The sequence below is a fragment of the Pistacia vera genome, unplaced genomic scaffold (genome assembly GCF_008641045.1).
Source record: "Pistacia vera cultivar Batoury unplaced genomic scaffold, PisVer_v2 Contig320, whole genome shotgun sequence".
Lineage (NCBI taxonomy): Eukaryota > Viridiplantae > Streptophyta > Magnoliopsida > Sapindales > Anacardiaceae > Pistacia > Pistacia vera.
Window position 1 is genome coordinate 2738551 of NW_022196136.1, and position 12655 is coordinate 2751205.

Here is a 12655-nt window from a genome sequence, read left to right on the forward strand (position 1 = left end):
TCCTGCACATCTTTGAACTTTATTTATTTATTTATTTATTTTTATTTTATCAGATAGTAAAAAATCTTTGAAGACCCACATTGGAAAACAAAAACAAAAGATCTCAAATTGTTTTATAATTTTGACTGGTCATCATATCTATGTATGTACGTAGAATTCTATACTTCAAATCTGGTGAAAATGGGTTGATCCGCTTTTAACCATGCATGGAAATGAGTATTTTAAGTTTTGACGGAAGCAAAACCACCTCGGATTCAATAAAGTTGTCTTTTTTAAAAGAAAATTCAATTAGTTATAAAGTGATGAAGAAAAGCAAATTATAAAATATAAATCCAGTTAAGCATTTGTTCTACACTCACTCTCACTTACTGCCATCTATTTGCCAGTTTGGAAATATTTCTTTAATCCCTTGAAATGCTGCCAAAAACACCTCTGGCAGCTTCTGTTACTCAATACATCTTGTGAGTTGTGAGTAAGATCCCTTTTCTTTATGTTTTTATTATCATTTACATTCATTCACTTCTCTCTGACTCTTTTTTTTTGCTTCTTCTTCCTCCAATTTGGGCTTTGCCCAGTTACTAGTTCTAAAAACTGATCGATATTCAGTAATAATCTATGTCAAGATTCATGCAAGACCAAATTGGCATTCCTGCTTGCTTTTCATCAGGGGAGAAGTTCACTGATGATCCCGCCGCGATAACAAGGTCTGGTCAGAGTGTTTTCATGTCAGTTTATCGGACAAAGATCGCCGATCAGTGTCGTTTGATCACCATCACATGGTGCAAAAACTTGCTACTTCATGGCCTTTCGGTATCAGTAGAAGGAGAGAAAGGAGAGAAGCAGTATTGCACCTGCAAAGTTGAGCTGAAGCCATGGTATTTTTGGAGGAAACAAGGCTCCAAGCGGTTTGTAGTTGACGGTAAAGCAGTTGATATATTTTGGGACCTCAAGGCAGCCAAATTCAATGGCGAAACTGAGCCCATCTCGGATTACTATGTTGCAGTTGTTTGTGATGAAGAGGTTGTGCTCTTACTTGGTGATCTGAAGAAAGATGCATATAGAAAAACTGGGTGTAGGCCTGCTCTTATTGATCCAGTTATGGTTTCAAGAAAGGAACACATATTTGGCAAGAAGAAATTCTCCACGAAGGTAAAATTCCATGAGAAAGGTAGGTTTCATGAGATCTCAATTGAATGCAAGAATAGAACAATAAATAGTACTGGAAATACGAGCAATGGTAATATTTCTTCGGGTGGAGGAGTTGAGCCAGAAATGGAGATAAGGATTGATGGGCATTTGGTGATTCACGTCAAGCATCTTCACTGGAAATTTAGAGGTAACGAGTCTGTTCATGTGAATAAAGCAAGAGTGGAAGTGTATTGGGATGTCCATGACTGGCTATTTAGTCCAGGTTTAAGACATGCCTTGTTTATATTTAAGCCAATTATGTCATCATCATCGTCTCTTTCTTCTCTATCAAGTACATCTTCTTCGCCGCCATTGTCATCGTTCACATCAACACCATTGTCTTCTCAGGCAGGAAGTTGTGATTCAATAGAAGGTGGGTCATCTGAGTTTTCCTTATTTCTCTATGCCTGGAAGGTTGAATGATGAGAGGAACATATAATCCCCAATGTTGTAAAATCTTCATCAATTCATCATCATCAACAACAACAACAATAACAACAACAAGAAGGAAAGAATAAGGCTATGGGGTAGGCAATATGGATCGATGAGGATGTAGATTGGTTGAAGAAAGAGGCAAGATGATTGGGAGATGAAGAAAGAAGAAGTGGGGACAAAGAGGAAAGGGAATAGAAGGTCTCTACAGCTGGGATTCAACAAGTGGGCCTAATTGGACAAGACAGATTGTATCATCTACATGCCCAATAATTCCATCTCTATACGCATCTCCGTCTGTTTTTAACAAAATTCTCCATTAATTTTTCCTCTCTCTCTCGATCCACTCTTGATAAATGAGCTTACTTTCTTTCACATTTATATATACCAATACGAGTATGATTTCTACATTTTTATATACACAAAAAGTTGACAATAGTTTCGTAACCAGATGACTGAAGATGATGAAATCACTAACTCTGCACATGAAATTCGGTTAACATCTTTCTTTGATTGCTTTGTTAATGTTATTGTCAGCTATTAATCTAATTTCTAATCTCATGTCTCTAATCTTCAGTCAAAGATTTATTACCAAACAAGTATCTAGGTACATTGAAAGTTCCTTTAATTATTCTTATATTGTCGGTGCAATAATAGGGATACCATTAAAGAGACTCTGACATTCATTAAAGAAAAAATGGAAGAAAATTTGCTACAGTGTAGACGTGTGGTAGACTTAATAATTGAAGGTCATTTCTTCTGATGCTTCAGTAAAGAAACTAGAGATGCTTCAATGACTGCACGGGTCAAGCATAGTGTCATAAATCTTTGAATCTGGGTTGTATTCACTATTCAGCCTCTGACCTGATTTAATCGTCCCTGAAATACTATGCAACCAAGAAATATCTTGAACACAAGGATTAAAAAATAATGGTTAATTTCAGTACTCATCTCACTGATTTGTTGAATCCACATCGATCGATGCTTCCCAGGAAATGAATTTGGTAGTGGCATTAAATATATCTCACAATAATTTTGGGAAAATTTACAGTAAGCTTTGTCTTTATTTTGATCCAAAACCAAACCATTTTGCCAAGAAAAACCCGTTTTTTCCGCGAGGAGGTGGTGGTGGTGTAGCAGTAGCTTTTGCCGGTAATGAATTAGGCTTAGCTGTAAGATTGAAATTAAGATATATTTGGAGTCATAAGATGAATTAAATTATTAAAATGAGGATAGCAGATTAAAAGAAAAACATGTGTTCAAAAGTTAGCACCAGTAAATTTACCAAGATTTACATGCAAAATGAAGTTTTCCAATGTAAATTTTCGCAATCAAAGGTAGGAACGAAGCATTACCCGGACTTGATGAAGTTTTGTTATTTTTAGCATTTGTCACACCATTGGGACTTTTATGCAAAATTTTTGTGGTAGCTTCACTTTTAGAGGTAGAGGTTGACCTCCTCTCTGGAACCCTGTCCTCCAATTGTGCTTTTGTTTCTAGCCCGTCTATCATCAAGTGCATGAAAAAGTATTCAAACTGAGTAAGACAACAGCGCTTAAAGGCATATTGGCAGAGTAAAAATACAGGCAAGGCAAAAGCAATGGTACAAGTTTTAATTCGGGTTTAAGACATTGTCAAAGGAGAAATAGAAGTTGATTGTAAGTTCAACGTTGTAATAAACAAGTAAAATAAGTTCTAGTTTCATGACAAGATCTTGTCATACTGTCAAAGTTCAGCTAACTAAAACTCCATTATGCCATCACGAAAAACTTACTCTCAACAGGTGACTTCCCATAGTTGTAACTCAAAGCTTCAAGAAATGAGTTATCCCTTTGGTCTTGCATCACTGTTACTAAAAAAGAAATGGGAATCTTAAATTATATATTATGCATAAACAGCTTAATTTTTTTTACCAAAGGCTGTGCCAAGAAGCAGAAAAATAAGCATACATTGATCGTAAACAGCGTTTCTGTAATTTGGGGCTGAGCCAACCAATAGTAACTGAACCGCCTCTGCATCTCTTGTCATAGACAATGGAGAAGCTATATCCAAATTTTGTGTGTCTAAAAGGATACCCGCAAGCTGTGATAGAGGAAACCCAGTAAGAATGCTAAACCTGAAGCTGGTTCTTTTTGGTTGGTCAAGAGAAAGAATGGAATTGATTTACAAGAAAGTTGATGGAATTTACCAAACTCGTTTTCAACATTGGTGTTTGAAGTAAATCATATGCATCTTCACAATAATTATCTGTAAGAATGGTGCACTGAGATCCAGCCTGTATAAGTAAGGAACCATGTTTAATATAGAGAATTATTTATGTATTCTCATAACATTACCATGAATAGATCAAAAAAATTTTCTCTACTTCAAAAGTTAATACAATTGGCCAATAACAGGTACCAACCTCGCCATTAGTTCTGAGGACATCTTGCCCAACCACGACAATGTTCAATTTTCCGGTCATCATTAGACTCTCTAGATCAATCTGATCCCAAGTAATAGTAACAAAATTCAAATTGTTGTGTGATACCAAATATATAAACAGTATAAATTATTTAAGGCAAAGTTGTTAATCTTAATACAAACAATAATCTGGAAGTACCTCGTCAGCAAAGAGCAATGAGGTAGCATGGAGGCCAACATGGTGAAAGAGCCAAGCAGTCTGTTGATGCTTCCACATTTTCCCTCTCCTTACATTCATCACAGGCACCACCACGTACTTCTCTGCATTACTTTCTGATCCCTTATTCTTTCTCAACCGATTTTCCAACAACCATGCATAGCATATTGCTGCCACCATCGAACTTGTACCTGCATTCCATCAATCTCACACATTCAATTAAAACTTATTTAGAACTTCAACCAGGGCAAACAGGACGATCTTTGCTTTGTAATGTACATTTTTATGATTCTAATCAATAATTAAGTTTGCATCACACTTAACTGTTTGAAGGTCCTGGAAGCACGATCTTGGCCTTGTAATCAGATTCTCTATTCAAAATCTTCTCAATCTTGATTCTCTGTTCTTTAAGGAATCCATTAAGGCTAAGGTCTCTGCTTTTCTCCTCTTCCTTAGACCACCCATTTTCATTGCTTATCGGCACTCCTTTCTCCACAAAGCAAGTAGACCTTGATACAGAGCGGCGGTGAGCTGACTCTACTAGATTCTTGGGTGGTGAAAGGGGGCGATCCAATGGCAATGATGATGATATTGATCTCCTTGGAGCAGACTCAATAATGTTTTTTGGTAGAGAAAGTAAGTTTGGTGTTGGCTCAGTTAATGGACCTGAAGAGGTTTTGAAAGTTCGGCGGGAAGGGACTGGGGTTCCTTGTGGGTGAGGTGCAGAGTTGTCGGTTTTGAAGCGGGATCTTCTGGGAGTTGACTGCCGAGGTGGCAGAAAGATTGCCGTTGGATCATGGGAAAGGTTTGTAGGGGAAGTGGGGGAGGAAGGTGTTGAAGTGGGACTGGATGGATTGAGGATGTTGGAGAACCATTTGTGGACTGCATCAGCAGGGGATTGCTCTGACTCCGAGGAGAGAGTCGTTGAGGTGTCTAAAGTGAGTGACTTGTTGCGGGCGTGTTTTTCTGATTTGCTTAGAATTTGTCCACTGAATCCCTCCCCTGCCCTGTGCCTATTCCCATAAAAAAAAAAAAAACAAAAAAGTGCTTCAAAATCAAACAAGATGGCTCAAATTGCCAATGGTGCAACTCTTTGTGAAATTCGTTACGTAAATTCAATTACTAACGCAATCGTGTACCTTCTGGCAGACCTAGAAAGAGGGTCCCTACGATCAATTGATGAGACCGATAGCCTGGCTTGTGCGGCTGCAAACCTTGGCGACCCGACGAGTCGCGAAGGTGATTCACTTCGAGATGGAGAAGAGGCCACCATACGTTTTGCCTCTTCTAGCCACTCTTGTGTTAACCTGCTACTGTTGCTTCTAGTGCTATCATCAAAATCGTCTTCCTCGTCCATCAAAGGACGACCACCACCACCTGTCAAGTTATAGGCTTTCTTGTCATTGTCAACCGCCCCAAAGAACATGTCGTTCATAAAGTCAGTGAGGTCTGGTACATTATTATTTTCCATTTTACGCCGATCGTCTACCATTTTCTTCTGAAGAGTAATGGATCCTTTGGAGACGAGGGTTGATTGGGCCATGTTTTGGTTGAGATTTTAGCCTTAACTTTTAAGAAGAGAAAGAGGGTCATGCACGATCGAGTAATGTAGACTCCGGATGACATTGGTAATATCAGTAAGATATAGAGAGGCAAAGAAAGAATGTTGGCCGGCATCCGGTGGTGTCTTTTTGTTTGTGTTTTATCTGTCGACTGTTTAAATTTTGTTCTCCATCGAACCAACCAAATGGTTGGAATTCATAATAACAAAACATATATGCAGCAGTTGTTTGAGGAGTCCACAAGCTGGCCGTAACCGCGTTTTCGTCGTCCTCGTTTCGGACGTTCCAGAGTTCTGAAAAGTACATTGTGAACTTTACAAATAAACTATATATTATATAAGATAAATGTCTGAGGTCAAATTTATAAGCTTATAAGGAATAAACCATTCATGAATAAATTCTTAGATTCAAAATATGCTATTTGTCTTGTAATTAAGCTAATCAAGCTCCAGTACTACGCTAAAGATTGACATAAATTAGTCCAAAGGGACTCTAGCTAGCTCGTTCATAATCTGTTAGATGACAGAAATAAAAAATTGTGTCGATGTGATAACCTTTTCTGATGTGTATATACGTATTGACTTGACCAGTCGGCCAGTCAGCTCACTTGACTACTTCTCATCGCGCCACCCAAAGCAGCCCCCCTCATTAGGTTCTCCGGCAGCCGTCAATCCCTATGTATCAATTCATTGATCAACATTTCATTTTTCTGGAATAAAAAATTCACTTTCTTAACTTAATTTTGTTTTTTTCCATATATGAATGGGATGTCAGATTGTCTGTTTTGATAATACCTGTTCAATTACAAGTTACATGGTTGACTGTGAGAACAGTTTGGGGTTCAAAACTTTTGATTACTTGGGCTGGTTTTTCTTACATTTTTTCTATCAAAATATACACGAGGTTGAAGAACTGCATTTTTTCTTACATTTTTACTATCAAATATACCGGCATAATGCCACACTGTTGGAGTTGTCGACTACTTCAGCATTAATAGGTAACGGAGACGCACTCGAGGGTCCCGCTGCTCGGGCAGCGTCCCCGAGCCCGTAGGCGGTTTTGGGCTTCTCCATGTATAACCGCTGTAGGATTTCTTTTAAGTTATTAATTCCTTTTTGGGTTGAGCTTAGGAATAAGAATCCTTGTAAAACTAGGTTTAATCTCTTAAACCTAATATATAAACATACTTTTCTCTTGTTATGGGTGAGAGAGTAATTCATTCATTGTAAACGAGAGAGGTGAGACATATTGCAATAATATTGACTCAACTGGATGTAGTCCACATTGGGTGAACCAGGGTAAATCGCGCGTATTATTTTCTTTATTTACTGTTTGTTTTGTTTTACTATTATATTTTGTTCCTATTGTTGTCTCTATTTCGTTCACACACTACATATTATCCTCACTCAACACAATGAGCCGAATGGCTCTTTATCAAAATAGTTGTGTTTAGCATAGAATTCAGACTTATTTGTATCAACACCATTTGCAGCATATACTGTAGAGTAAAATCTAATGTCAGGTTGATATGAATTTGGGCTGGACATATACTGAAGATAAAAACTTCAGGACCCGAAAAGCAATGTCAGACTTGTCTGCGTGTTAAAGAAGTGGTCAGGTGTCATAGGTGGCTGTAGAACTCATGAATGAAATCTATGAAAGGCATCCTGGAGGCAGAAGGCATGGAGGGGAGCAAACAACAGTCCAGTTTAGTTATTTAACAAATACCATTTGCTGCATCAATACGTCTGATATGAAACTGTTAAGATATATTTGCATCAACATGTCACAGGATGAAATGCGGTATCGAATACCAGAGCTGGGGACTAAACTTCAGATTGGTTACCAATGTGGACGTTATGTATTAAATGATATAAATGTGTCTTTCAAGTTCCAATTTGTTTCTGGGGAGATATGTACAGAAAATATCCTTGATGTGAAAGAATATAATACTGATTCCTCAACCAAGTGCAAAAAATTTCTTACCCACTACGGCAACATGTGATGAGCACATACTAAATACTGGGTTACACACAACACACACTGAGAAACGCCTCTCCACTTGCATACTCAAACCTGCTGACATGTAGAATATAGTTGTTAAGTGTGACTGACGCACCCACACAGCTTCCTAATCCTAATCGGCTAATCCTCCGGTATCGTTGACTTTGTGCGTGATGTTTTCATTTAACTTAAATAATTATATATATTTAATCATTTATATGACCTTACAGAGTACGGAACTACAAGTACTGCACTGCAATATATATAAACTAGAATAAAGATACCATGGCAAACTCAGGAATATTTCCTCTCCCGGTCTTAAATGATGAGGCCAACTTGTTAAAATCTTTTCATAGAATGAGGAAGATTCATGAATAATTGACAACAAGAACTTGTTGATATTTATCATCAAAATCGTCTTCCTCGTCCATCAAAGGACGACCACCACCACCTGTCAAGTTATAGGCTTTCTTGTCATTGTCAACCGTCCCAAAGAACATGTCGTTCATAAAGTCAGTGAGGTCTGGTACATTATTATTTTCCATTTTACGCCGATTGTCTACCATTTTCTTCTGAAGAGTAATGGATCCTCTGGAGACGAGGGTTGGTTGGGCCATGTTTTGGTTGAGATTTTAGCCTTAACTTTTAAGAAGAGAAAGAGGGTCATGCACGATCGAGCAATGTAGACTCCGGAGTATATTGATTTAATACATTGACATTGGTAATATCAGTAGGATATAGAGAGGCAAAGAAAGAATGTTGGCCGGCATCCGGTGGTGTCTTTTTGTTTGTGTTTTATCTGTCGACTGTTTAAATTTTGTTCTCCATCGAACCAACCAAATGGTTGGAATTCATAATAACAAAACATATATGCAGCAGTTGTTTGAGGAGTCCACAAGCTGGCCGTAACCGCGTTTTCATCGTCCTCGTTTCGGACGTTCCAGAGTTCTGAAAAGTACATTGTGAACTTTACAAATAAACTATATATTATATAAGATACATGGCTGAGGTCAAATTTATAAGCTTATAAGGAATAAACCATTCATGAATAAATTCTTAGATTCAAAATATGCTATTTGTCTTGTAATTAAGCTAATCAAGCTCCAGCACTACGCTAAAGATTGATATAAATTAGTCCAAAGGGACTCTAGCTAGCTCGTTCATAATCTGTTAGATGACAGAAATAAAAAATTGTGTCGATATGATAACCTTTTCTGATGTGTATATACGTATTGACTTGACCAGTCGGCCAGTCAGCTCACTTGACTACTTCTCATTGCGCCACCCAAAGCAGCCCCCCTCATTAGGTTCTCCGGCAGCCGTCAATCCCTATGTATCAATTCATTGATAAACATTTCATTTTTCTGGAATAAAAAATTCACTTTCTTAACTTAATTTTGTTTTTTTCCATATATGAATGGGATGTCAGATTGTCTGTTTTGATAATACCTGTTCAATTACAAGTTACATGGTTGACTGTGAGAACAGTTTGGGGTTCAAAACTTTTGATTACTTGGGCTGGTTTTTCTTACATTTTTTCTATCAAAATATACACGAGGTTGAAGAACTGCATTTTTTCTTACATTTTTACTATCAAATATACCGGCATAATGCCACACTGTTGGAGTTGTCGACTACTTCAGCATTAATAGGTAACGGAGACGCACTCGAGGGTCCCGCTGCTCGGGCAGCGTCCCCGAGCCCGTAGGCGGTTTTGGGCTTCTCCATGTATAACCGCTGTAGGATTTCTTTTAAGTTATTAATTCCTTTTTGGGTTGAGCTTAGGAATAAGAATCCTTGTAAAACTAGGTTTAATCTCTTAAACCTAATATATAAACATACTTTTCTCTTGTTATGGGTGAGAGAGTAATTCATTCATTGTAAACGAGAGAGGTGAGACATATTGCAATAATATTGACTCAACTGGATGTAGTCCACATTGGGTGAACCAGGGTAAATCGCGCGTATTATTTTCTTTATTTACTGTTTGTTTTGTTTTACTATTATATTTTGTTCCTATTGTTGTCTCTATTTCGTTCACACACTACATATTATCCTCACTCAACACAATGAGCCGAATGGCTCTTTATCAAAATAGTTGTGTTTAGCATAGAATTCAGACTTATTTGTATCAACACCATTTGCAGCATATACTGTAGAGTAAAATCTAATGTCAGGTTGATATGAATTTGGGCTGGACATATACTGAAGATAAAAACTTCAGGACCCGAAAAGCAATGTCAGACTTGTCTGCATGTTAAAGAAGTGGTCAGGTGTCATAGGTGGCTGTAGAACTCATGAATGAAATCTATGAAAGGCATCCTGGAGGCAGAAGGCATGGATGGGAGCAGACAACAGTCCAGTTTAGTTATTTAACAAATACCATTTGCTGCATCAATACGTCTGATATGAAACTGTTAAGATATATTTGCATCAACATGTTACAGGATGAAATGCGGTATCGAATACCAGAGCTGGGGACTAAACTTCAGATTGGTTACCAATGTGGACGTTATGTATTAAATGATATAAATGTGTCTTTCAAGTTCCAATTTGTTTCTGGGGAGATATGTACACAAAATATCCTTGATGTGAAAGAATATAATACTGATTCCTCAACCAAGTGCAAAAAATTTCTTACCCACTACAGCAACATGTGATGAGTACATACTAAATACTGGGTTACACACAACACACACTGAGAAACGCCCCTCCACTTGCATACTCAAACCTGCTGACATGTAGAATATAGTTGTTAAGTGTGACTGACGCACCCACACAGCTTCCTAATCCTAATCGGCTAATCCTCCGGTATCGTTGACTTTGTGCGTGATGTTTTCATTTAACTTAAATAATTATATATATTTAATCATTTATATGACCTCACAGAGTACGGAACTACAAGTGCTGCACTGCAATATATATAAACTAGAATAAAGATACCATGGCAAACTCAGGAAAATTTCCTCTCCCGGTCTTAAATGATGAGGCCAACTTGTTAAAATCTTTTCATAGAATGAGGAAGATTCATGAATAATTGACAACAAGAACTTGTTGATATTTAATTAAAGATTTCCTTTCATACTATAGTATGGCTTTTCCTTAATTGTACAGCTGAAATCTCTTCTCATTTCATAGTTTTCATGTGGTACTGTTTGTTAGCTTGCTCTTTCTTAAGCATTAGGGGACAAAAGAACTTAAAAAAAAATCTTCTAAGTTCCCCGCATCTAAAAGAATATCGATTCCCACAAAGTCAATCAATAAACTAAACCCCAAACATGTACATCCAACACCCTGTCTTACCACAAATATTTGAGGATCCCACCTCTTTAACATGGTGAAGGGCCGTGTTATGAGTATCAATATTAATATTTTATATCATATTCTTCAAGAATCTCTTCAAATTCTAAGAAAGGTAGTAGCCAGTGCTTTGGGGCATTGACTTGTTCTGCCAACAGCAGCCGAAGCAATTATAAAATTAATATCAACTTTAAATTTCTTTTTTTTATCTCTTTGACTCTTGTATATAGAGGAGCCAAGGGACTTCTGTATCGTCATCAGCAATTAGTACTTTTGGGATCATAAACTCTACTTTTCCTAACTTTTGGCGGTTTTATTGAAAGTTAGAACTTTGAGGGCAGATTACCAATGGCAACTCGTGGGATTCTCTTGGCTTCACTTGTTCTTTCTTGTCTGATACAAGCATGTTATGGAGCTGTCCTCTTCTCTTCTCTGAAAAAGACTCTTCAGGTCACTACTTCAACTAAACAAGGAGGTAACTTAAACACCCCATCTTTCTCTTTTTCCATTTAATTTTATACGCATCTTCCTTATGTTGTACATGGTTTATTTATTTCTTCTTATATCGGGATGAACTCTTTCTAAAGTTTTAGTTTTCTTTTAACCCTTTGAAGAAAATCAATGCTTGAAAGGCATATCTAGGCCAGGGGCTTCTCAAAGTCAATTTCATACCTGAAGAATGATTACTAGATTCTTGTTGCTCAAATCATCTTAATGGAAAATATGGTCATTAAAGCTGATCCCTTTATGCAAATTTATGTTATCACAAGTATTATTCACATAGCCATACATAAAGTCTGCCATAAAAAGAATTTGCTCCACAATCTCTTCAGTTTGGTTTCCTGAATTTCGCACTTCTTTTTATTGTATAGATACTTGGTTCAGTACTGATTCTTAAAACTATGCAGTTCTGCAAAGTGGTGAAGACAAAATCACAGTGACATGGGGGCTGAACCAGAGCCTCCCAGCTGGGACTGACTCCGACTACAAGACCATCGAGGTTACGTTATGCTACGCCCCCATCAGCCAGAAAGATCGCGCGTGGAGGAAAACCGAAGACCATCTAAACAAAGACAAGACTTGTCAGTTCAAGTTAGTTGAAAGACCATACAACAAATCACTCCAAACCTTGGACTGGATCATTGAGCGGGACGTGCCTACTGCCACGTACTTCGTACGCGCCTATGCTTTCAATGCTGACGGTCATGAGGTGGCATATGGTCAGAGCACTAACGATCAAAAGACGACCAACCTTTTTGAAGTCCAGGCAATCTCAGGACGCCACGTGTCACTGGATATTGCGTCGGTTTGCTTCAGTGCTTTCTCGGTTGTGTCCTTAGCCTTTTTCTTTTTCATCGAGAAGAGAAAGGGAAAGACGACCCAACAGAAGTGAAGAGAATTCAGAGCCCACAAAGTTACAATCATGTTATAGTATTATAGCTTGAATTGCATGTTTCTTTCAGTGTTTTTATGTTATATTTACGTTTACTGGACCATAGAGTGTATATCTCCACCGTGCATGGCAAACGGGGCCACTTTTTGTGGGTTT

At 37.8% G+C, this 12655-nt stretch overlaps 3 protein-coding genes across 4 annotated transcripts; 2 read left to right on the forward strand and 1 right to left on the reverse strand.

Moving 5' to 3' along the window:
* Window positions 1-197: 197 nt before the first annotated feature.
* On the forward strand, window positions 198-1949 carry LOC116137168. The gene is made up of 2 exons (XM_031422856.1): window positions 198-461; window positions 576-1949. Exon 2 carries the CDS (start codon window positions 616-618, stop codon window positions 1609-1611), a length of 996 nt encoding a protein of 331 aa, XP_031278716.1. The 5' UTR covers window positions 198-461; window positions 576-615; the 3' UTR covers window positions 1612-1949.
* Window positions 1950-2269: 320 nt separating this feature from the next.
* Window positions 2270-5608, reverse strand: LOC116137186. 2 transcript variants are annotated; one of them, XM_031422872.1, is made up of 9 exons: window positions 5380-5608; window positions 4565-5253; window positions 4223-4431; window positions 4025-4105; window positions 3809-3895; window positions 3570-3702; window positions 3395-3466; window positions 2976-3125; window positions 2270-2790 (listed from the first exon to the last, which is right to left on the reverse strand). In XM_031422872.1, the coding sequence occupies exons 1-9, from the start codon at window positions 5595-5597 to the stop codon at window positions 2684-2686; spliced, it is 1746 nt and encodes a 581-aa protein (XP_031278732.1). In that variant the 5' UTR covers window positions 5598-5608; the 3' UTR covers window positions 2270-2683. The 2 variants fall into 2 exon arrangements, with proteins under 2 accessions (XP_031278732.1, XP_031278731.1); XM_031422871.1 differs by having other exon boundaries at window positions 3395-3472.
* Window positions 5609-11349: 5741 nt separating this feature from the next.
* LOC116137027 (high-affinity nitrate transporter 3.1-like) lies at window positions 11350-12507 on the forward strand. The gene is made up of 2 exons (XM_031422711.1): window positions 11350-11581; window positions 12015-12507. Exons 1-2 carry the CDS (start codon window positions 11455-11457, stop codon window positions 12497-12499), a joined length of 612 nt encoding a protein of 203 aa, XP_031278571.1. The 5' UTR covers window positions 11350-11454; the 3' UTR covers window positions 12500-12507.
* Window positions 12508-12655: the final 148 nt, after the last annotated feature.

Bases quoted from the DNA above. Each gene is read 5' to 3' on its own strand.
- LOC116137168 (XM_031422856.1), top strand. From the start codon at position 616: ATGTCAAGATTCATGCAAGACCAAATTGGCATTCCTGCTTGCTTTTCA.
- LOC116137186 (XM_031422871.1), bottom strand. From the start codon at position 5,597: ATGGACGAGGAAGACGATTTTGATGATAGCACTAGAAGCAACAGTAGC. The intron at 4,432-4,564 runs GTTAAGTGTGAT...GATGGAATGCAG, and splicing joins GCTTCCAGGACCTTCAAACA to GTACAAGTTCGATGGTGGCA. The intron at 3,896-4,024 runs GTTGGTACCTGT...TTACTTATACAG, and splicing joins TCCTCAGAACTAATGGCGAG to GCTGGATCTCAGTGCACCAT.
- LOC116137027 (XM_031422711.1), top strand. From the start codon at position 11,455: ATGGCAACTCGTGGGATTCTCTTGGCTTCACTTGTTCTTTCTTGTCTG. The intron at 11,582-12,014 runs GTAACTTAAACA...AAAACTATGCAG, and splicing joins TACTTCAACTAAACAAGGAG to TTCTGCAAAGTGGTGAAGAC.